The sequence below is a fragment of the Ailuropoda melanoleuca genome, chromosome 1, assembly GCF_002007445.2.
Source record: "Ailuropoda melanoleuca isolate Jingjing chromosome 1, ASM200744v2, whole genome shotgun sequence".
NCBI lineage: Eukaryota > Metazoa > Chordata > Mammalia > Carnivora > Ursidae > Ailuropoda > Ailuropoda melanoleuca.
The window spans coordinates 161,463,826-161,489,550 of NC_048218.1; the positions used below are offsets into that span (position 1 = coordinate 161,463,826).

Consider the following 25,725-nt stretch of genomic DNA (forward strand, 5'->3'; position numbering starts at 1 on the left):
GCAACTACTTCTGATAGCAGTTCCCCTTTCTATAAAGGAATTTACCTCTGGACTGTTGAAGCCACTCCTCCCCACCTCTTCCTCGCCCCAGCAACATCCAGCCCTTGGTTATTATCTTTGTCCTCTCGGGCCTCCTTTTCTTCTCCAATGGTTCAGGTATTTTAGTGCCTTAAGGCCATTATATTTGCTGTTCCCTGTACTTAACATGTTCCTCCAGATATCTACAAGGCTCCCCCCACCTTTTTTCCAGTTAGTTTGATTCAGATGATCTTAATTTGTTCCATATTTTCTATTTATTGATATACATTAAGGTTTTTATTTTAAGATTTTATTGGACAGAGAGAGAGTGCGCACAAGCAGGGGGAGTGACAGGAAGATGGAGAAGCAGGTTCTCCACTGAGCAAGGAGCCCGAGCCCTGATCCCAAGACCCTGGGATCATGACCTGAGCCGAAGGCAGACACTTAACTGGCTGAGCCACCCAGGTGCCCCAGAAATAAAATCTTTAAAAAATAAAAATTATGGGGCACCTGCATAGCTCAATTAAGCATCCGGCTCTTGATTTCGGCTCTGGTCATGATCGCAGAGTCCTGAAACTGAGTAAAGCATCAGGCTCCGCAGTGAGGAGTCTGCTTGAGATTCTCTCTCCCTCTCCCTACTAAGTATCTTTAAAAATAAATAAATAAAAGACAAAGATACCTGGGGCACTTCAATCTCATAGATCCCATCAGTTTATACAGATTATTATAATTTAATTCTATCCTCACTGTTTTGAGGAAGAAAACAAAGGAGCTCATGCTCCTACACCTTTTTATAAAAGTCACCTGACATAATCTACCTCTTTACTAAAACACCCTCACCTTATATTAGAGTTGTCTAAGTATGCTTCCGATTAGAGTATAGGCTTCTTAAAGACATAAACTGTATTATTTATCTTTCCTTCCCCACGGTGTTTGATACTGAACATTCTCAATATCAACAACTAGGCTGACAGAAAAAGGGAGGAAAAGGGGCGCCTGGGTGGCTCAGTCAGTTCAGCGTCTGCCTTCAGCTCAGGTCATGATCTCAGGTTCGGGGATCTAGTCCCACATCGGGGTCCCTGCTTGGCTGGGAGCCTGCTTCTCCCTCTCCCTGCCATTCCCCCTGCTTGTGCTCTCTCTCAAATGAATAAATAAAATCTTTTAAAAAGGGGGGGGGAGGGAAGAAAAACAAGGATTTTTATTTATTTATTTTTTAAATAGATATTATTTATTTGAGACAGAGAGTGCGGGCATGAGCAGGGGAGAGGGAAGACAACTCCCTGATGAGCAGGGAGCCCATGCCGTCAGAGCTCGATCCCAGCACCCTGAGATCAGGGCCCGAGCCAAAGGCAGATGCTTAACAGAAAAAGCCACCCAAATTAAGGATTTTTAAAGACTGAGGAAGAGAAAGAATTATACCATCGGGTATAAGCAAAAATGTCAGGAAAAGGACTGGTTCCCAAATCTACGCAGTTATATTTTTTCCCCATTCTACCACAATAAAACAGTCCCATTTTCAAAGAAATTAAGTTTTATTTGAAAGGAGACTTTTCCTCACACGTATCTTCTAAGGACTCTATACTATACAATAACAGCCTGCTTAACCATTGCCCCAATACCTAAATTTCTAACAGCAAAGTATACAATTGCTCTAAGTAATAAATAATGAGTTGTCCTTCACTGATTAAGGGAATACTTAAATTTCAATAAATTCAACACAAAAATCACACTAAGATTTAACAGATGTATTTTAAATACATGTTTTGTAGGAGTCCACAAGCTTTTTCATCTCTAAAAAAAAAAATGACGTAATTTTTAGGGTTCAAAAATTTCATTCTTCAAAAGAAATGACCAAGAGTTTTCTTCTATAGCTTCAAACTTTCGACACTCAACTATTTGACTGCTCCATGCCACCCCAAACTTGACATGACTGAACTACTTTATGTGTTACTTACTACCTTCCCCAAAAGAGAAAGTTAAAAAAGGAGTTCGTTGTAAATGGAGGTCTCTAATACAATGTCTAACAATAACTAACACAAAAGAAGCTTTAAAAAGATAATTTCTTTCCTCATTTGATTAGCCAGGAGTTAATTTTCTGTGAAAGCAAAGAAAAAAAAGAAAGAAAGAAAAAAGGGAAAAAAAGAAAAAAGAAAGAAATAAAAATCATCTACAAAGCATAACACTGGGGGTTCCTTTTTTCATTCTTAAGATGTTTAACTGCTCAAAATGACAACAATTACATCTTTAAGAGTATACTAAAAGGGGTGGAAAGAGCAATACAACCAACAAAGTGTAGATGGTGAATAAACCAAAGTTGTTGTTGTTGTTTTTTTTAAGGATTCTTTTTAAGAAGTAAGAAGGATTAGAAGCTTGGGGAAATCCAGAATTAAACAAAAAACAAAACCAAAACCCAAAACCAAACCAAACAAAAAACCCAAAACCAAATCAAACCAACACACACACACACACACACACACACACACGAAAAAAAAAAAAAAAGATGTCCTCATCTGCAACCATTCTGTTTATCAATAGCGTCCTGAAAGAGAGCAAAAAACAAAAGTCAAAATGACAGTTATAGTTTGACTTGCGTATTATTTGTCCAACTATCAACAATCTCCATATACCCTAATTTTCTAAAATAAACCATTAATTAGGAATGGTTCTTAATGCCACAAAAGTAAAAGCATACGTACTTGGGCTGTAGGAACGAGATCTCGATCGTGATCTGTACCGACTATAGTAAGGAGAAGGTGATCTTCTTCTGTAGGAAATAAAAGATTACTTAGCATACCACATAATTACTCCATCGAGGCAAGTGAAAATAAAAATTCCCCATCATTCAAGTACTACTACAAATACTACAGGAGCAAGCACATGGTACAAGAAAATACTGGCAAATACAGATAATTAACCTATGTTCTCAATCTTGAGAAAATCCTCTCTACTTTCTCAAGAAACCATCATCTATTTTAAGTATTTTTATTAATGTGTATGAAACATAAATTAAAAGTGCCAAATAATACAACTATCATCTAATTTAGAACAGAAATTACAATAAAACATTACCTGTACCGGTAATCATAGTCTTCATATCTGTCATACCCACGATCATATCCTCTATCATAGTAAGAATCTCGACGCCTGCCACCTCCTCCACCACCGCCACCACCGCCACCACCGCCACCGCCACTACTACAGAAAAATGTAAAGATTTTACATCAATGCGATTATTTTGCAGTATCATTTAATACCAACTGGTACTTAACTAAAATGGAGGGAGACAGGAAGATTAAGAGAACGAACCACCTTTTTTGTCAGTGACCCCCATGTGTCTCACTTTGCTGACTTCCATGGTATTATTCTGCTTTGGATTCCTATTCACAACATAAATAACCAGGAATGACTTCACAAAACTCCCAAACTATAAACTGTTCTTTTATTAATGCACTATCCAAATCTGCAGGACCTTTTCAACAAGCTGAAATGAAGTACTGTGCTGGGAAACAGTACCAAAATGCTAAGATGTGAGCCCTCATGACTAATTAAAAAACAATTAATAAACATCAAGAATTTAAAAAGGTTAAACGACCCTGAATAGCAAAAAGAATTAACTACCCTACACTGAGGCCCGGCACTAAAACAATTTCAAGGTCTGGCTTTTAAATCTTTGGCAGCAAATTTAAACTCTAATCACTTTCTCTTATAGTTCTTCCCAACTTCTAATCACAGGGACACTATTTTCACTTCAGTTTTTGTAGGCTCTCCTTACCAAACCCTCCTATTTTCCCCAGTAAGGATTCAAAGTAAATGAAAGCCTATATTCCTTCTTTCACTTTTAAGAAATATTCTCTTCAGTTGTTTTATATTAAAAAAACATTTATAAAAGCCTCTATTTTCCACACGATGTGAAAACTGGCTTAAAAAAAATACACACCACTATCAGTAAAACTCTTCCCTATCCACAAGACTTCCAAAGTCACATAAGAAGAGAAAGAGAATACTTGAAAGCATACCCTACTTTTCTAGTTTTTAATAATTTTTCTATTTATACAGCACCAAGGAAAGAGCCAGGAACGACTCTAATGGTTTTAATTTGTCCCTCTCCTCAAACAGATGTAAGAACATACACAAATTAAGTAACTTTCAATTCTAATTACAGGAAAAAAAATCATTTATCTTTTGATTAATCAAGTTTGCATACATTTCTGATGAATTTCTGGCTCTTAGTTCAGCTTAAAAAACTTGCAATCTTACTGAGTTGGTCTGCCCATGTAGATGCCAGGTGTAGGTGTGTGCGCTCTCTTGGTAATAGAATAATCCACTCGAATTCTTCTACCGTCCAGCTCCATTCCATTTGCCCTTTCCATAGCCTTTAAAGGAGAATAGGCACAGAAGTCATGCATACATAATTCACAAACGAGAGACTACTAAAACTACAACAAATTTAACATGTTTTCCATTTGAAATTTAAAAAATTAAAATTCTCTAAACTTTTCCCAAACAGGGGGCAGGATTTTACATACGAAACCTTGATATATGCATGTCAACAGCATTGAGTTTTCTTACGTACACACAGACACTTAAACAGGCCTTTGCTGAAAGACTGGGGATAGCTACTGAGAACCATACAAGTTGGGCAACTCAAGTCTAGGCAACTCCAAGCAGAAACTGCAATTCAGCTGACAAGTCCAGGTTAGCCAAAAACCATTCCTTAGGTAACACACCGCCACCTAGTGAACTCCAAATATAAAAGAACTTCTAAACCTGCCAACATGCTCCTGGTCTTTATATCTGCACTCACATTCCCTATCACTCTGCCCTTCAGCACTAATACCAATAAATAGGATAGTAATTTCAACTACTTAACCAAATTTGCAAGTTCCTTGGAACTATAGTAAAGCTGCCATTTTCATTTTATTTTATAAAGAAATAAACTTGGCAGGGTGGTTATGGGAGGAATCAAGAGCTAGGGCAAATTTCATATTTAAAAAAAATCTTAATTGTGGTATTATTTTATACTTCACAACTTTTACTTCAGGTCAGATACCTTAGGATTTTTTAAACTTATACTTTTATCTCTTAATTGAGAACAGAAATAAACAAATCACAAATATATAACCAAAAAAAGGTCATTATATTTGACAAATTAAAACATTAGAGGGGCGCCTGGGTGGCTCACTGGGTTGCGTGTCCCAACTCTTGATTTCATGAAGCCTGCTTAAGATTTTCTCTCTCCCTCTGCGGGAACCCAGCTCATGTGTGCACACGCTTGCTCTCAAAATAAATAACTAAATAACTAAATAAGAGAATGCTGATTAGAATGTCTATTACATAAATGACTTACAACCTGGTGTGTTATTTTGTTAGAATTATCTGGGGTTTTTAAACCTCCACAATATTGACATTTTTGGACTGCTAATTCTATATTGTGGGAGGCTGTCCTGTGCACTGTAAGAGGTCTGGCATCATTCCTGGCCTTCATCCACTAGATGCCACTAGCCTCTACTATTTTTGAAAGACAGGCTTTTATTATTTATCTGTTTTTTCTTTCTTTCTTTTTTTAAAGATTTTATTTGAGAGAGAGAGAAAGCAAGAGAGACAGAGCACATGAGCAGGGGCAGAGGGAGAGGGAGAAGCAGACTCCCCTGCTGAGCAGGGAGCCCGACTTGGGGCTTGATCCCAGCACCCTGGGATCATGACCTGAGCTGAGGGTAGAAGCTTAACGACTGAGCCACCCAGGCACCCCAAGATATGCTAACTTTTATTATGACTATTTATGTTGCAATCAAATGCTGTTGATGCATTCAGCAGTGACCTATGTCCAATTACTATCACATGTAAAATGGTACATTTATTAGTTTTTTGTTTTTTTTTTTTAAAGTAAGCTCTATGCCCATGTGGGGCTCAAACTCATGACCCTGAAATCAAGAGTTGCATGCTCTACTAATTGAGCCAGCCAGGTACCCCGCCATTTGTTAAGGTCTGATTATTATTTTATTTTTTTAAAGATAAGGAGTTTTTTAAAAAGTTTTTTTTTTTTAAAGATTTTATTTATTTGACAGAGACAGACAGCGAGAGAGAGAGAAGACAAGCAGGGGGAGTGGGAGAGGAAGAAGCAGGCTCCCAGCGGAGGAGCCTGATGTGGGGCTCGATCCTGTAACGCCGGGATCCCACCCTGAGCCGAAGGCAGACGCTTAACGACTGCGCCACCCAGGCGCCCCTTAAAAAATATTTTATTCATTTATTTGTCAGAGAGCACAAGCAGGGGAAGCAGTACGCAGAGCAGGCAGAGGGAGAAGGAGGCTCCGCACTGAACAAGGAGCCTGATGTGGGACTCAATCCCAGGATCCTGGGATTGTGACCTGAGCCGAAGGCAGACGCTTAGCCACTGAGCTGCCCAGACGTCCTGAAAGGAAGAGTTTGAAACAAACTCAGGTTAGGGAATGAAAGAAAACAAGTTATGGAACCGGGAAACTATTAGTCAACTTTTAACAATATAATTATCACATCAGAAAAATTTCAAATTGAAAAGTAATTATAAAAACAAAATTACCTCCTTTGAGTCATCTATTCTTTCAAAATAAACAAAAGCAAATCCTCGTGATCGTCCAGTTCGCTGATCATAAACCACATTGACACCACTCAATGGTCCATATCGAGAAAATACTTCACGAAGATCTCTCTCTGTTGTGTATAAACTGAGGCCAAACACTCCAAGACAAGTGTTGGGATCTGGATTTGCCTGTTGAATAAATATGTGATTTAATTTCAAGCTCCAAATTGAAATAAAAATTAATACGCACAGAAATACTTTGCTTTGGGGTGCCTGGGTGGCTCAGTCAGTTGAGCATCTGCCTTTGGCACAGGTCATGACCCCAGGGTCCTGGGATGGAGTCCTGAGTCGGGCTCCCTGCTCAGTGAGGAATTTGCTGCTTCTTCTCCCTGCCCCCTCACTCCCGCGCTCTCTCTCGAATAAATAAGGACGGAAGGAAGGAAGGAAGGAAGGAAGGAAGGAAGGAAGGAAGGAAGGAAGGAAGAAAGACTTTGCTTAAAACACCTCACCTAATACATAAAGACTATACTGTTTCAAGTCACTTGGGAAAGAAGACTTTAAGAGGAAAAAAACCAGATGAACTGTATTTTACAGTTCACAGTACACTCAGGCCTTCTTTGGAGTATCCTTCCATTGTAGCCTGAATAAAAATATCCCTATTTTCCAGTCCAGCTATTTTCAGAATGTATCCTATGAATCCACCATAGTTTAAAGCCATATTTGTGGTTTATTCAAGTATTTTCTAGCTTACAGATTTTTTTTTAAAAGATTTTATTTATTTATTTGACAGAGATAGAGACAGCCAGTGAGAGAGGGAACACAAGCAGGGGGAGTGGGAGAGGAAGAAGCAGGCTCATAGCGGAAGAGCCTGATGTGGGGCTCGATCCCACAATGCCGGGATCACGCCCTGAGCCGAAGGCAGATGCTTAACCGCTGTGCCACCCAGGCGCCCCATCTAGCTTACAGATTTGTACTTAATATGACTTTATTTGTAATTGCTGATTAGACTTTCCTCCATTTTCATTCTTACCAAGGGTATTCCTTCAAACTTCCCACTATCCAGATTTTGAAAAATCTATGTACAGATTTTAAAACATCATCAGTTAAATAATTCAGTATCACATGGGGGAAAAGCAAAGCACAGCAGTTAGGCATGGGAACTTTAAGAGTCAAGCAGCCTGCTGAAACCTGGGCTCTGCCAGTTAGCCAAAAACCAAACCTCAGTGTCACATATCCAAGACTCTTATCCATTAAATGTGTTGAAAAACTGCACAGTGCTCAATGTGTTAGCTGTTATTATAACTACATGTATTTCTTTGCCAGCTTCCCCCAATCCCCACCAAACTTTTTCACCTCAATATTCTCAACTCATGCTTTTCATTTTAATTCTTGGAACATGTATTTTTTCCCCAAATTTCATCTTTTAACTACTCAAAGTCAAGAAAATATATTTAAATGTATATAAACAATATTCATACGCTTAAGGATGCTTCTGGAGTACCACTTTATTTTTTATTTCCTAAGTAATCTCTACAATCAATGAAGGGCTCGAACACACAACCCTGAGATCAAGAGTCACATGCTCCACTGACTGAACCAGCCAGGTGCCCCTGGAGTACCACTTTAAAATAATGGTCTAAGGGGCGCCCAGGGTGGCTCAGTCATGAAGCATCTGCCTTCAGCTCAGGTCATGATCCCAGGGTCCTGGGACTGAGCCCTGCATCAGGCTCCCTGCTCAGTGAGGAGCCTGCATCTCCCTCTCCCACTCCCCCTGCTTGTGTTCCCTTTATCCCTGTCTCTGTCAAATAAATAAATAAAATCTTTAAAAATAAATAAATAAAATAAAATAATGGTCTGATCTCATGAAAGCAAGATATTATGCTATGACTAAACTCATAAAATAAATTTTCATTAATTTTTAAAAACCACATACCCTGCTGCCTGTATGTCTTCTCCGGTTAGACATTGGAGAATGACTTCGGCTTCTTCGACGCCGGTATTCTGGTGTATATGACCTACTTCGAGATCGTCTCCTATGAGAGTGAGAATGGGATCTGGATCGAGTGTAACGTCTATGAGAATGCCTCCTTGACCTCGACCTTTGAGAGAAATATTTAAGTAAAAATACTGAAACAAGATGGCTAATGCCAAGGATCTCTACATGTATCCCAGTTCCCTTCTGAGGAAAGAATATTTTTCCTCTAGTTCTTTTTATCACTCAATCATGTTCTTAGTCTATCCCTTCTACACTCTTTTCACTTTACATTGCAAGCATGTTACAACTCTACCTTCTTTAAAAAGAAAAAACAAACTAGCACTAAAGAAATCCTGCAATATTCTGCAACATGGATGAAACTTGAGGACATTATGTTAAGTGAAACAAGTCAGTCACCAAAAGACAAATACTGTGATTACACTTACATAAGGTTCTTAAGGTAGTCAAAGTCACACAGACAGAAAGTAAAATGGTCGTTGCCAAGGGCTGGGAGGAGGGGAAAACAAGGAACCCTTGTTTAATGGTTACAGAGTTTCAGTTTTACAAGATGAAAAGAGCTCTGGGGACAGATGGTAGTAATGGTTGCACAATGTGAATGTATTTACTACCACTGAACTATACACTTAAAAATGATTAAGACTGTAAATTTTGTTATGTGTATCTTACCACAACAAAGACAACAGAAACCACCAACTACCATTACCACCACAGTAAAATCCTTTGATTCTTATCATCTTCTCAATATAGTTCTATATTCCCTTCACTGTTAAACACCATTTCCTTTCTTTCTTTAGCCCACTGCAATCTAGCATCTGCTAAATTAATTCAACAACCTAAATGCCCATGTAAGTCTTCATTTCTTCAAGCTTTCCACAGTACCGCACCCATTCTCCACTGCTGATTCCCTAGTTCATCTCCTATCTCTACTTCCAGTCATTGATTCTTTTTGCTTCTTAATGCAACATTTTTTTTTTTTTAAAGACTTTATTTATTTGAGAGAGAGAAAGAATGCACAAGGTGGGGAGAGGTAGAAATCGGCTCTCTGAGCGGGGAGCCCGATGTGTGGCTTGACCCCAGGACCCTGAGACCAAGGCAGATGCAGTGGCAGACTGAGCCACCCAGGCACCCCTTAATGCAACTATTTATTTACTATTCATCTGACCCATCCTTAATAAACACCCAGACTAGAAGTCATCACAGTCTTTTTTTTTTTTTTTTTTGAACGTGGGGCTTGAACTCACAACCCTGAGAGTAAGATCTGAACTGAGATCAAGAGTTGGATGCTTAACCAACCAAGCCACCCAGGAGCCCTAGTAGTGATCACAGTCTTACAAAATAACTTGTTTAAGATGTTCAATAAATGTTATACATGCTAAGGGCCAGAAAGTTAAAAAAGAAAGCACATGGGTGAAGGGAATAAAAACTAATGAGGAAAGATTATTCAAAACAAAGAAGGCTAATAATAAAGCTGGGAGACATAAATTTGACTAGGTAGACAGGCCAAAGGTGTTCTAGGAATAACAAGAGCAATGGTTCCTTGGTAAGACATGGAGATGTGGTTCCTAGCAGATTTAGGCTACTTTTAGATACCTTCAATTTTCTTTTTCTTTTTTTTTAAAGATTTTATTTATTTATTCGACAGAGATAGAGACAGCCAGCGAGAGAGGGAACACAAGCAGGGGGAGTGGGAGAGGAAGAAGCAGGCTCATAGCAGAGGAGCCTGATGTGGGGCTCGATCTCATAATGCTGGGATCACGCCCTGAGCCGAAGGCAGACGCCCAACCGCTGTGCCACCCAGGCGCCCCTACCTTCAATTTTCTTTAGCAGTAATTTATAGCCCCAATGTAAAAGATAAACATTAATAAGAATTATGTCTTTTAACATATCAATTGTTATTTTTATTTTTTTTTAAAAAGATTTTATTTATTTGAGAGAGAGAGAGCACACAAGCAAGGAGATGGGCAGAAGGAGAGGGAGATGCAGGCTCCCCACTGAGCAGGGAGCCTGACCCAGGGCTGGATTCCAGGACCATGAGATCATGACCTGAGCTGAAGGTAGACACTTAACTGACTGTGCCACCCAGGCGCCCCATCAATTGTTATTCTTAAATAGTAATGAAAAAAAGAGACATTAAAAACACTTCAGGAGTGCCTAACTTTCCTCTAAATCAGATATTGGTAAGTATTAAGAAAAAAACTAAGAGTAAGGGAATAAAGAGCATGCATGATCTTTAATGTTCTCAGTTAACGCTTGGGCAGAGAATAAATCAAATGACTGAATACCTGAGGAAAGAGAATTCTAGGCTGAGAGCAGCAAATGCAAAGGTCCTAAAATGAAAATATGCTCATTTCCGTTTGCATACCCATGCACATGTAGATTTTGTTAGAGTGGCTAGTAAATCAAGTTGGATCCTGGATACGATAAAGACATAGCTGTGGACTCAGGAAAAGTACAGCCCTTTAACCAATTCTTCTGTCTCATGCTCCACTGGCAAGGAAACTCTATACAAAAGACAAATTATGTCTCTAATCAAGAAATTATGACTTATTGAATTAACTGTCCAGGTTGTTTTTAAACTTTCTTTCACCCACCTCCGTACACCTGGACATGTGATACAGTGAACTTTGCAGTGGTTCACTACAGTTTTTGTTGTCAGTGGAGACGATAGTGGTAGGAGGTTCTGAATCACCCAGAGACTCCCCCCACTCCCTGCCCCAACTATATCTGGCTAGATTCTACCCTGGACCTATTAAGTCACAATCTTCAGGTAAAGGATGCAGCTGGAATGTGAATCTTGAAAAAGCTTCTCAAATCATTCCGGTAATTAGTACAACATAGCTACATCAACCTTCTCTGCACTAAATTACATGCCAAGCCTCCAACGGAGAAAACTAAATTTTTGTTACACAAATACTGTTGAAATAAAACCAAACTCCAATTCTTATTGCCAAGTACATTTAAATCAAGCAACACATTTTATTTATATTAATAGCTAATATCTGATAGGTTAACTGGGCTAAGAGATGACTCTGCTGTATCTAAATCTTTACCTAGAGCATTAAATTTTTTTTTTAAAGATTTATTTACTTGGGGTGGGGGAATGTGTGCATGTGCACAAGAGCATGAGTGGAAGATGCAGAGGAAGAGAAGCGGACTCCCCGCTGAGGGCGGAGCCTGATGCAGGGCTCAATCTCAAGACTCTGCAATCATGACCTGAGCTGAAATCAGGAGTTGGATGCTTAACTGACTGAGCCACCCAGCTGCCCCCAGAACATTCATTTCTAAACTCCACAGTTTGAGAAAAACTACTTCAAGATTTTGTGAAACTTCTACACAAAACGCAGGAAAAGTGAGGGACCTGCTAAAAATCACCTTGCTCTGAAAAAGCTAAGGAAAGCATCTTAAGTATTATTTTAAGCACACTTACCTGGATTTTGATCTTGATCGAGAATGAGATTCTGAATGTTTGGAAACCCTTGATGCACTACGAGATCCTGACCTGCTCTCCGATTTTACACGAGCAGGAGTTCCCGTTGGAGATTTTGACTGAGAGCGAGACTCCTAACAAAGAAGACAGTATTACAAATGGCACTGGTCACGTAGATGCCTAACACCTAACATTTAAAGTACCGTAATTATTTATATTGATTGCTCCTGAAAAAACAAATGGTTAGGCAACACCCTCCAGAAAAAATTTCAGCTCATTAATAACCCATTGTTAATACTGCTAACTGTCCTCAATAATTCCCTATTTGAACCAGATCACCAATTCTCTATTAACTAAGAAATCATGCAAATTCATCTACAACTTGATCATACAGACACTGGAACATAAACCATACATTTACTTAACCTAGGACCCATTCATTCTTCCAGATTCTTTTAATTCTACTTCACTCTTGCTTTCTACTTCTCTTCATTCTTCATTGAGTTTTTCATTTTTCATACTTCGTGTATTCTTCCCCAATTCAAACAATTCAAAATAGCCTTAAAAAAAATATTCAAGTGCTTCTATCTGACCAATCTTCTGTTCAATTTTTTCCCCCATTCAATTTTAATTTTCTGATCTTTAATACTTTTCATTAGCCTTCTTTTATCTTGATTTATCTTCCACATTCTTGGAAAAAACTCTTCAATTTCTTCACGAACATTAACCTTAATGGAAAAAGAACATTTAGTATATTTAAGCACGTGGGGATTATAAAACTCTGCTGGAGTTCAGAATGTTATCTACCATAATGGAAAAGCCAGCAGGTAAAGTGCAAATAACTAGTTTATTAAAAAAACAATTTTATAATCTTTAAAATTGTCCAAAGTCTAGTTTCTAACAATTAAAGAGAATTTACTTAATTTCTCTAAATGTTTTTACCATATTCTTCACCCTCCTCCCGTTTCACGTTTCATCCTAGTTCCTAAAAATGTGAACAATTTAAATATCAACACTTAACCCAAGCATAAATCTAACATTAACTGTAATCCCCCCACCTATGTCTTAAGTTTTTACTAGCTTACAACTTAAAGATTCTTAGTCATCTTAAAATAAGCTTTTTTATTAAGCCATACTAAGATACCAAGGTACAGTTAAAAGCAAAGCATTCTAGGCTGAAAATTGTGTACACCTACCTAAACTCACATATTACAGGACACATGCTGAGGTTCAAAGAAATAAAAAAATTAAATTAATGAAATTACTAACATCTTCTTCCAAGTACGTTTGACCACTAACTTCGCACACTCCAACTTAATCAGAAACATATGTTCTAATGTAAAAGCAGCATAAAGAAAAAACTAAGGGGAAAAGAAGGTATGAAATTCTTAAAATTTCCCCCTTTGGCTTGTAAATTTCTAAGTACATGTAATTTTGCAACTGTGCCATTTTAATATTCTATATTATCCATGAAATATTGTAATGTACAAAAAGTTACAAAATTAGTATCATGGTCTTTACTTTTTGATCCCACCAATTTTATTCATAGTTTTGCATATCTTACGCAGTTATGCATACATCCACTCCCTTCAATGACTATATCTTATATCAGAAAACTGACGGGCTTCTGAAAAAGTTGGATATAAATCAAAACTCTCCAAATCAAATGATTTAGAACTGATTAAGAGACTTTTAAAATTTGACAGATATATGAGGCACTTACGACCAAAGTAGGACAGGCAATTCTGTTTCTGTCCATTTGAGCCTTGATTATTAGTGTGAATAATCACCCCAAATTCACACCAATTTTCATTTATGCCACAAGACTACCTACCACACGGCTTCCTTAAGACTTTCCCTTTACTTTGAGTTTAATGTGAAAAGACTTATTTACCAAGAACTGTACTAATGCTGCTAGGTCTATTTTTCAGATGCAAACAAAACTGAAAAATATAGCTACCTTTCAGTTAAATATCAACCTTTTCCATTTAGCTACCTACAATAAGTCTTTCACCACATCTCTGATACTCTAAATTTCTGGACAAATGCCTGGAGCAGGCACGGCAATTTAGGCTTTTTCATTCACCAAAACTGTAAAAGCAGCATATTCGGTACTTAAAAAAAAAAAAAAGGAATGGTTAATTTGCTTGTAATTGAAGAATCATACAGGCTGATTCATTAAGCTGGAAAGAATATCTTCCCCTCTCTCTTAGCTTTTCCTTCTATAAAACTGATCCTGTGGTTTAACATTTATGCTACTGTTGAACAGCAGCTGATGGAATAGTATCTATGAACACTACCACAGCTCACATTATACATACATTTCAGAATGTTCTGCGTTCTGTAACTATAAAACCTTTAATTTTACAAGTAGAGAAATAAAAGTCTTATATTAAAACCCAAGATTTATTCTTAAATGCTTATGTGAAGCTTTCTAGTACATGATAAAAATATTACGGTCCAAATATGTGTACATTCGATGTCCAAGTCTTTCCTCATAAATAATAACAGTTGAAAATTATTCACCAGTGCTGGAAATTGCCACTTCTTAGGAATTAATATATAAACAAGGCAACTTAGTAACATCTTAAATTTTAAAGTTTAAATTTCAGTTCTGGCATAGCAACTTATTGGAAAAAATGAAAATTTCCTTTTGGTTTGGTAACAAAACATTAAGATACAACAGAGTATCTTTTCAAAAGACATTAGAATATTTTTTTTAAAAAGTCTTGCTTTTTAATTATCTAAGGTGTCACAAATACCTAACACCTCCTTTGTTTCCATCCTTCAGTTTTTTTTTTGTTTTTTTTTTTTTTTACCAGAGAAACCTGAATATGCATAAATTTCTTCATGGAATCATTCAAGGTTAAGAAACAGTCCTCTTAACTCCCTTGTAACACCTATTTATAAAGTTACTACCATTTTAACCTCCAAAAACAATTTAGAGACTTATCTAAAAAAGTAAATCAATAACTGTCAGTAAACTTAACCTGAAGAATTAACTACAAAGCATAAAATAAACTTTTAATTCTTCAGAATTATTTTTTACTGTAATACCAAAAAAAAAAAAAAAAGCTCATCATTCTAAGAACTGGTAGTTAAGTCTTCATGCACACAAAAATGGTCATATGAATCCTTGCCACTTTTAAGTAACTTTATTTTTCAAAACCTAGTACCAAGTAAGTACCATTTTCACTACACTGTGCATTAGAAACCAAGGTACAATAAGCCCTTTATGGACAAATGCTAGATTATCCTTTTCTACCTTTGACTTGTCTTCATTACGAAATAACTTCAACTTCTCTTCAAAGAAATACATAAAACTATTCAGAATTTGGAAACTGAATTGAAATTGCAAACAGAAAAAATAAAATACTGAGAAGGGGTGTTATCTGTCCTGTTTCACTACCTTATACTTAACCTACTCTTAAAGCTGTCCTGTCAAGAAATTCTGCAGATTCCTCAAGTAACCTACGTGTGGATCCAACGACTTAAAAAAAATATGCTGTCTAGTTGAAATGGGTAGACTGACTCAACCAAATCATATCCACATTTTAAAGAGCAATCAAAGAGGCTTCCAGCCTACCTTACCTATTATAAACCAGAAGCCAGGCAGAAAGTTCTCACAGTGCAACCTGCTTAAACGGTGTATGTTTGTTCTTTTAACTATTCTTTATTATCAAGGTACCTTGGGTGGAAGCTGAAGGACATAGCCAAAAATAAAAAAGAGAAACCTAACCATGAATACTAAGAAAGTACCACAGTATATACAATTTAAGCAATCTGTGTTAAAATACAGCTGCATTTTACATACTGTAAATAACCACAACAACCATGTACCACTCCTTCAATCAAGGCGAAGGGTTATTAAATATATGTACACATTGTTGCAGAACATGAACAATTCTTACAGTAAGCAATAATTGCAGTCTTTTATCTTTTAATACAGTTAGTATCATATGATAGGTGGAAGAAAAAAATTCCAACAACATATATGTTTAGTACTGAAAGCCCATTAAAATAAACACATAACATATAACTGCTAAACTATAACCCATTCTATTATGGCAATGCAAATTCTAAGCCAAGTCATAGTGCCAAGTTTATACAAATTCAAGTCTATAATAGCATAAACTTTTAAAACAAACATTCTCAAAATGTATATTTCCACTAACTTTGTGAAACTGGAGATCTATTTCCATAAAAATACATTAGCACATTTAGGTAAATTTTACGTCCCAAGGGGGGAGGGGTACTTAAATCACTCCAATAGCTTATAATATTTACTGTACTAATAACTTCATTATTTGGGGCTTAAGGGAAACTCTTGTTTATCCAATTCTTTAATTTCAGTCTACATAAATATCAGTTCTTGAGTATGATAGGCTGCTTGTCTTGGACTCTTAAGCTTATAAAAGAAATATTCCACTCTCTTCTTAACCCATAACTGCTATTAAAGCAATTCCTTAAAAAGAAAATACCTATATGCTGCATTCTAAGTGAGGTTAAAGCAGTCTTTCCATCTGCAAAGGCTCACAGATACTCTAACATTGTGTCTTTACATTCTCTAAAGTTTGGAATAATTTTGGAAATGTTTAAAAAAACTATGTAGGAATTGGCACTTAAGCATAATTATCAAATTTAAACTATTCATAACTGTGAAATTACCTGTAGAATTTATATAATCTTTTGTACAAGTTTTAAATATGGTTCATAAACCAGCCAGCTTGTATGTCATGATCAATTGTAATGTCCAAAAAGTTTAGCTATATTAAAAGCCAATAAATAACAAGTAAAAGCAAATTATTTACTAAGAACCCGTTACAGAACTTTCTACTTAGGTCCTCATCTTCTAGTATCATGGGACGATCTATGAATCTTGAGTAAGAAAGACTAAAAGGGCCTTAGTTAAAAACAAACAACCAACTTCTACCTCAGATTGATCGGGCAGCCCTGGTCACACTTTTGGTGAAAATCATGAGACAATACGGATTATTCACAACTACATATTGACAGTAACCTAAAGGAGGGAGGGGAAACCACATTTCCTTTCATTATTCCCCTCTCAACTTTTTTTTTTTTTTAAACAGTGTTTACTGATTCTTTTCCCATCTGATCATTATTACTTTCTCACCTGCACTTCTGTCCTCCTAAATCCTACACAGGTGAGTAACAATTGGTATTAACTCATTTAGCATGCAAATATATACCTTTTACAAGGATCCCAGGGTTAGTTATTTGATGCCTGAGCACCCACTGATAGTATCAAAGAAAAGGTTTCCACACTGTCGGGAAGATTCTAGGAAATTATTATGTTGATTATCCACGGCCATTTCATGCTTGTTACACTACACATAACCACAGGTTAATAACTTCATTCACAAAAATCAATCCATAAACAAAGCTCATCTGTATTTTTTTTATGACTCTCATTCCTAAATTTTTAATTCCTTCGAATTCTTTCAGGTATCAGAACTTTTTATTCTCATTTTAGGAATGGCACAAACCATTAAGCATCTATGACAAATCTGTGCACTGTGGGTACAACTAGTTACACCGCTCCTTTTAAAAATCCCACCTTCTACTTAATTTGAACATATTAGCACACTTCAGTGAAAGTCTCAAATAATAAAATTTGAGCATTACAATGTTTGCTTAAGTTTACAAATTCTTTGCTTAAAAAAATCACAGGAGGAATAAAAAAGCATTAAAATTGGATAAATGACAGCACTTAACTTTAATAAATTAAACCCAAGACAGATTTGTCTTGGGTTTAATACTGTCAGTATCATGAGAAAGGAAGTCTTACCCTTTTGTAATAGGTTGATGAGATATATGAAATTAAACTATGAAGAAACTAAGTATTTTTAAAAGCTAAGTTGCTGACCTGACATTCTTTTCTGTAAGAGTCTATTTTTTTTTTTTTTTAAGGAAGGGAGAGGGTAAACCTCACTTGTACTCTCACATTTATTAAAGCCTAGCTTAAGGTTCTTTTTTTTTTTTTTTAAGCCAGTCACCAAGATGGGTTTTGAATGGCACCATCATTACCCCAATCATTACAAATCAGGCTACAGGGAAGAAAAAAAAGTTTCCCATATTTCTGCTATTCTTTAACAAAGTATCTTAGCACACATTTTAATTCCAGACAGGCACAGAGGAATTTGTATTTTGCTATTCACTTCTGTCATCCAGTCAAACCATCTAATATATTAAGAAGGGGAACACTAGGAGTCACTTAAAATATTCTAGCTACTCAAGATTCTAGCTAACTCTAAAAAGGAGACAAGTATTCTCCTTCCTCTTCAACTGTACTACAAAGCATAGACAATTATGGAATTATAAGATGGACCCCTACATGAGAATCAATGATCTCTATTAAAAACAATGGGCCACTGTAAGAGGAAAAAAAAAAAATCGGGCTTAACATTTTTCTAGTTGGTTAAAAAAACAAATTAGGGGTAAAAGGTGAATAAAATGAGTAAAATAAGAAAAGCTTAATTTCCATTTCCCTTAATTTCTATGAAGGAGACTACAATTTTTTTGAGGCCTAAATCCTAATTTTAGTTGAAGCTGTGTGAAGCAAACAACTCTTTTTATGAACAAATTCATAACTCAAGTGGCAGCCTCACTCTCAGCTCCAAGACATTTCCACTTAAAATATTTGTTAAGTTGATATACATGTCCTCAACAAACTGCTTTAATGAACCTATTTATTTTAAAGGCAACTCTTTCCTCCTGGATCCCTTGAAAATGTCTCACTCATTCTTTACAACCCACTGCTGTCCCATTTAGACTACAGTTTTCATAATTTCCTTCCTTAAATAGTTCAAGTGTCCCTTGCTGCTCTTCCTTCTGTTCTTTGCTAAAATTCCTTTCGTTATGCCACTCTCAGAATTAAGAATCCATACATGCCTTCCTACTGCATATCGGATTAAGTCCAAATCCCTGTGTCTAGAATTAAAAACCTCCACTATCTGACTGCCTATCTAGACAAATCTATTCTCTCGCTACCCTCAGCAACCTCCTCATTGTCATATCCATAGAATCAATCTATTCCCTAACTATAAAACCCAATGTGAGTTTTACACATTAGGTAAAGCTTCCCCTTTCCCCTAGCTCACAAAACTACTCAGCTCCATTTTCTGAATTCCTTATTAATTCTATCACAGGACACTTGATTATATACTTACTTTTACCCAGATCTGAGCTGTCAGTCATCTCAAATTAGACTGAGTTCTTTTTCCCTCAAGAACACCTGACCTTTACTAAAAAGGCGGCAGATGCTTAACAGTTTTACCTCAGGCAGAGGGAATTTTGGTTGGGTTAACTATTAGGGTTACTTATAACAAAATTCAGCCAGTTATATTTTCTTTCCTAAAGTTCTTTTACTCCAGTCCTCTATAATGGAAGAGACAATCTATAGTGGAAAATTAAGCGGCTATAAACTGTTTTTAGCAAACATATTAACGCCGAAGTACAGTGTGCTTTTTAAAAAGTAAATCAAAATGTATAAAGCATAGTATATGTATGCAATGAGCAATGGACTGGGACCTGTAAATCTGATTCCTGGCTACACGATCTTCTAGGCCTCGGTTTTTCATTTCTAAAAAGGTATGAGTACACCAATCCTTGCAAAATGATTTTAAGTAATACATTTGAAAATATGTCAAAGATCTGGTGGTGGGGTGATAAGATTCTAAAATGCTACAAATACAAGAACTATTAGTAGTAGTCCTGTTTCTTTAATGTGTTCTGCAGTCTTTAGAAAATTACCCTCTAATTCTAGGTATCTCTTCAGTAAGATGGGGTTAATATGTACTATTTATTCCATAAATAAAGCAAATGAAATCTGACCTGTCAATGTTTCCTCTACTTTTAGTTATAAAATTTGAAGTGTAACTACTTGAAAAAAAAAAACCATAATTTGAAAATCCTGTTTTGAGGCTCTCTAAATGGTCATTACATTTAGATACAGAGATTACACAACTGTATTCTATAAAAATTTTTAAAAACTGCTGGTTTGTGGTTAGCAGATAAGAAATCACAGTTTAAAAACCAAAAGCACTACTGATTATTGTTGTTAAGAAACAATTTAAAAAAAGAAAAAGTATACACCCTCAGAAAAGCTTCTGGCATTCTTCTAATTCTTTAACCAATTACAAATACAGACAATTACCTCAACCTACAAAAGAAAAAAAAAAGATGTAACAGGTAAGGGTAGGCGTATTCATTATTCAATCTGCTGAGTTTATTTACACTAAAATACACTTAGGTATCACGTGTCAAAAAATACTGTCATGACCGTAAACAGTGTGTGTGGGGGGGTGGAGAACACATTAACATAGAATGTTAATGTCTAAATAAATTTTAGCATAAAATTGGGTGGGATTCTTACATACATTGCTTTCTTAGGTGGGTAAGCTGACAGTTATCTAGAACTTGTTCCATTCCTCGACTTGATGACTAAGAGGTAAAAAGGAAAATGTCCCCAATAGTAGTCCTCTTCACTTTCCCACAAACCAAATCAAAACAAACATTAGCAAAAAAAATAAATTTCTGTACTGCAGTTTATGGAAGGAAAGATTAATGGATAGCAAAATTTCTTCCCGTAACTACCTAACATGATCAAAACAAGCAGTTTACAATTACCACCAAATATTTTTATTGCAAGATTTTAAAAAAGTTTTGTTGGGACAATATCTCATCCTAAGAAAAAAGCAGGTTCAACTACTCATTTGTATCTGCGATTGAGATTTTATTTTAAAAATCCAATCTTAAAGGCATTAATAAGAAGCTTTGTTTCTAACCTATTTAAATCTTTTTCCTCACAAAGAACAAAAGCCTAAATCGACCTTCTGATTTAACTGTCTGGTTCTAAGTACTTATATCATTAACTTCTTAAAAAAGACAAAATTCATTCCATCCAGCACACACCTTAATTATGTGTTTCCCCTAGTGACTAGAATACCAACACAACAGCAAGAACATGCTGCCTGGTGATTTTCTTTTCAGGGTTTCACACTAACCCACTTCCACCAATTACCACTACGAGGGTAACTTCGGAAGCAGAACTCAAACTATAAGTGTTCTACTACATCTAGGCTGAAGATAACATATCTTTGTGATCTTTCTATTCACTGACCCCAAATAATGGAAATCCTTGAGCCCTCTTTGTAGGGGGATGGGGAGAGAAGAGAAATGGGAGGGGGTCTGTAATTTCCAGGTAGCGTTTTGCGTTACAGAATAGTGAAAAACTGACTATTTTTAAAATACTGAGCCACCAAATTTGTTCAGTTATGTGATTTTTTTTTGTTTACCGTAAAAACCTGTGAAGAAGTGGTTTTTAGATGAAAGATCATAGGAAGGAAAGCATTAGAAGTTGAGATATAAAGAAGAGAGAAAAAAACCCAACATCAAGGAATTAGAAAAATCAGGCGTTATAGCATTTCCACATTCATTTTGAAGTGAAAAGAAAGTAAAAGGGACATTAAGGGAAAAGGGCTCCTTGCGTAGTTTTCCCCTCACAGCTCTCGTCTTAAGAACGCTTAAGGGTCGGTGCGGTCGTTGACTAACCACTTCATTAGGCTCGTCCCACCTTCAACCTCAAGGCTTTCGCCTTTATAGACGCAACGCCGCCGGTTCCAACAGAGACGCGGCCGCTCACTGCAATAGAGAGCCAAGGAGACACAGGCCCCAGCTAGTCCCACGCCAGCTTCTCCCCGCCCGGACAACAGCCCCGCGCAGTTTCGACCCCGAGACCCTCTACGATGCTCGGGGTCGCCAGAAATGCCACCGCAGGAAGCACCTACCACTATCCGGCCGGAGGGGAACTCCCTGCCGTCTCCTCCCGCCCCATCGCGACGGGGACCCACTCCTCGGAACACAGATAATGAAGCCTCAGGGGTGGGGAGAAGGGAGGGCGCACTGCGGGGGGAAATCGGACCCAGGAGTCCAGGTATCAGTCAGTCTCCAAAAATGGGGGAGAGGGGTTATCCGTGGTGTTTGGGGAAAGAGTGGAACCCAGAAGCCATCTTGGTATGTGAAGAAACAACCGCGATGGCTCCAGAGGCTGCTCCCCGCGGGCCCCCGCAGGACTCCCCGCAACCCCGCCCGACCGCGCTCGTTCCCGTGAAACCCCGAGCATCGGGCCGCCGCCGAAGACGGCTCCCGCGGCTTTGTACTCACTCTGCCCTCGAAGTTGTTCTCCTCTACATCACTCATGTCGGCCAGGCGCTCCCCAGAACTAAATAAGAGACAAGTCTCGGCTTGAGGGCCGATGGCCTAATCACCGCTGACTGGACCGTGGGGAGGAGGAAAGAGTCGGCAACAACGGCCGCTCCGCTCCACTCCCACTCGGTCGCAGGCTCCGGCAAGATGGCGCCGGCCCCGCCAGAAACCTTCTGGCCTCCCGGTACGCGACGTAAGGGGGCGGGTCGTCTCTGAGACGTCACTAGCCCCGCCTCCCGCGAGGCTTTGTGGCTGTCCCGACCTAGGGGGGCGCGGAGGAGGGGGTGAGTGACCTGTGTTGGGAGTCTCCTGGCGTTGGAACAGAATCAATGACCTCCAGATTTAGGACCCCTTTCTAACACGTCAGTTCTTTGAAGATCTTCAATAACCAGATGTGCTTTTATTGACCTTGGCTCCTTTAAATATTTTCCAAATGAATTTTGATGGAACAGAAAAAACTGGAAGTAAATACAGTATAAAATTAATATGTTTTTATTTTTGGGTATTTTCAGCACTATATTACTTTTCTTTAACCTTTGCCCTTTGTAATACTATCAACATAATACATGCACAGGTGGGTTTATAATGAAAAGTCACAGTTCCTTGCCTCACTCCTGTCTCCTGGCCCTCCACCCAGAGTCAACTGTATCAATTTCATTTTTTAAAAAATGCTTAGCTCCCTAGTACTCTTTGAGACATTTCTTTACAGCGTTGTAGCCAAGACCTCCCAAATCTATCCATTTTGTTCTCAGTCCTGGTAACAATATGTGAGGTGATTCTGAACTTTATCTGTTTTCACAATTTTAAGAATTAGTTTCCTCATAAAAAATTTTCCCCCGTAATACTTTGTGATAAGAGTTGACATGGGGGGCGCCTGGGTGGCACAGCGGTTAAGCGTCTGCCTTCGGCTCAGGGCGTGATCCCGGCGTTATGGGATCGAGCCCCACATCAGGCTCCTCTGCTATGAGCCTGCTTCTTCCTCTCCCACTCCCCCTGCTTGTGTTCCCTCTCTCACTGGCTGTCTCTATCTCTGTCAAATAAATAAATAAAATCTTTAAAAAAAAAAAAAAAGAGTTGACATGGACCTTCAACCACAGCTCTGTTAGGAAAGTTAACTGAACATATGGAGATTGCTATTTCTGAGCAAGATTTCAGGATGTGATTCTGTTATTGATAAACTAAACATATATAACACCTACCTTTAAAAAAGGTGTTGATGGGACGCCTGGGTAGCTCAATAGGTTAAATGTCTGCCTTGGCTCAGGTCATGATCCCAGTCCTGGAATCGAGCCCGGCATCGGGCTCCCTGCTCAGTGGGGAGCCTACTTCTCCCTCTGCCTGCCACTCCTCCTGTTTCTGCTCTCTCTGACAAACAAATAAAATCTTAAAAAATTTTTTCTTTAAAAATTAAAAAGATGTTGAACTTTATAATGAGGAATCAGACAGATACTATTTGAACCTCCCAATCCATCTTAGCACCATTAATAAAGAGACAACCAACACTGATGTACCTCTTGATGTGAGGCAATAGTGCGTACACAGTGCTTTCTATAAAGTATCTGTGATTCCTCCAAATTGAACTGAAATCTAATTAAACCTTACCTTAGTTCTAACCAACAATTTACAGGAAATACAAGGAATAGAAACATAAGTTTAAAAAAAATCAGTAGGAAGGAAGTAGTCTGTTTCCACAGAGCAAATAACCTAATTTCCCCAACAGAGTAAATAAAATTAGAAACATGGGTGTGGGGGGAGGGAGGTGGACTATTAAAGACTAAAAGATTTTTAAGAGACATAAATAAGTACCTCATGATTTTTTTTTTTTAAGATTTTATTTATTTATTTGACAGAGATAGAGACAGCCAGCGAGAGAGGGAACACAAGCAGGGGGAGTGGGAGAGGAAGAAGCAGGCTCACAGCAGAGGAACCTGATGTGGGGCTCGAACCCATAATGCCGGGATCACGCCCTGAGCCGAAGGCAGACGCTTAACCGCTGTGCCGCCCAGGCGCCCCAGTACCTCATGATTTTGATTTAAAAAAAAAAAAAACCTGTTTTGAGACAGCAAGATTTGAATAAGGACTAGAAATTTGATGATACTGAGAAATTAATTTTATCAGGTGTGATAACGGTATAGTCAATATATTTAAAGAAAAAAAGTTTTTACCGTGAAATGACATATCTGGGATTTGCTTTTTTTTTGGTTATTTTTATTTCCTTAAAGATTTATTTGGGAGAGAGAAAGTGTGTCTGTGCACCTGTGTGTGTGCCCTCGAAGGGGGAGTAGGGGTGGGCAGAGGGAGAGGGGGAGAGAAACCCAAGCAGACCCCATGCTGTGCCTGCAGCCAACGTGGGGCTGGATCCCCTGACCCCAAGATCAGGACCTGAGCCAAAACTAACAGTCGGTTTGATTTTACTACCCAGGTGCCCCTATTTTTATTTTTTTATTTTTAAAGATTTTATTTCTAAATAATTGCTACACACAATGTGGGGCTCAAATTCACAGCTCTGTGATCAAGAGTCACATACTCTACTGACTGAAACAGCCAGGCACCCCTATCTGGGATTTGCTGGGTTTTTTTGTTGTTTTTAGAGAGGGAGGTGGGGAGGGGCAGAGGGAGAGGGAGAGAGACAACCTAAGCAGGCTCCATACCCAATGCAGAACCCGACTCAGGGCTGTATCTCATGACCTTGAGATTATGACCTAAGCCGAAATCAAGAGTCGGATACTTAACCGAGAGACCCAGGTGGCCCTGGGATTTGGTTTAAATTATTCCAGAAAAAAAATCCAAGTTAATAAATACTGTACATATAGGGAAGAAACTATTTGTTAAAATTAGGTAATGGGGGGGTTGCCTAGCAGGACCCTGGGATCATGACCTGAGCTGAAGGCAGATGCTTAACCAGCTGAGCCACTCAGGTATCCCCCAAAAGTTGTTTAAAAAATTCATTGCAAGAAACTACTTTTCTTGTGTCCTGTTAAACAGCTAATGAAAATACTTTCAAAAGGTCAAAAACTTTATCACGACTTTACAATAAATAACATCTCAGAGACAGTATTTTGAAGGACAATAATTATTCGAATAGACAAGTTCTATTTTTTTCTCCTCATTTTGAAATCATTTCGAGCTCATTTAAAAAATTATAAAAATAGTTCAAAGAATTCTCTTCATTCAGCTTCCCCAAGTGTTAATATCTTACAAAACCTCAGTACAATGGTCAAAACCAGGAAATTGACATAGTATTGACTAATCTGTGTACTATTCAATTTCATCAATTGTTCCCCTAATATCCCCTTTCTGCGCTAGTATATAATCCAGGATTACACACTGCATGTATTTATTTTTATTTATTTATTTATTTAAAAAGATTTTATTTATTTATTTGACAGAGAGAGACAGCCAGTGAGAGAGGGAACACAAGCAGGGGGAGTGGGAGAGGAAGAAGCAGGCTCCCAGCAGAGGAGCCTGATGTGGCGGTAGATCCCAGAACGCCGGGATCAC

The 25,725-nt window shown here is 37.8% G+C and overlaps 1 protein-coding gene across 1 annotated transcript; it reads right to left on the bottom strand.

Annotated features, from left to right (window-relative positions):
- Nucleotides 1-1,531: 1,531 nt before the first annotated feature.
- TRA2A (transformer 2 alpha homolog) lies at nt 1,532-22,403 on the bottom strand. Its single transcript, XM_002921335.4, has 8 exons — nt 22,183-22,403; nt 11,998-12,131; nt 8,508-8,673; nt 6,575-6,763; nt 4,276-4,391; nt 3,088-3,213; nt 2,715-2,782; nt 1,532-2,557 (listed from the first exon to the last, which is right to left on the bottom strand). Exons 1-8 carry the CDS (start codon nt 22,216-22,218, stop codon nt 2,547-2,549), a joined length of 846 nt encoding a protein of 281 aa, XP_002921381.1. The 5' UTR covers nt 22,219-22,403; the 3' UTR covers nt 1,532-2,546.
- Nucleotides 22,404-25,725: the final 3,322 nt, after the last annotated feature.

What these genes read in the sequence shown, in the direction of transcription:
- TRA2A (XM_002921335.4), bottom strand. Translation starts at nt 22,218, where the DNA reads ATGAGTGATGTAGAGGAGAACAACTTCGAGGGCAGA. An exon ending in CGATCAAGATCAAAATCCAG is followed by an intron (nt 8,674 to 11,997) that starts GTAAGTGTGCTT and finishes TTTCTCTCAAAG; the next exon opens with GTCGAGGTCAAGGAGGCATT. An exon ending in GAAGACATACAGGCAGCAGG is followed by an intron (nt 6,764 to 8,507) that starts GTATGTGGTTTT and finishes TTTATTCAACAG; the next exon opens with GCAAATCCAGATCCCAACAC.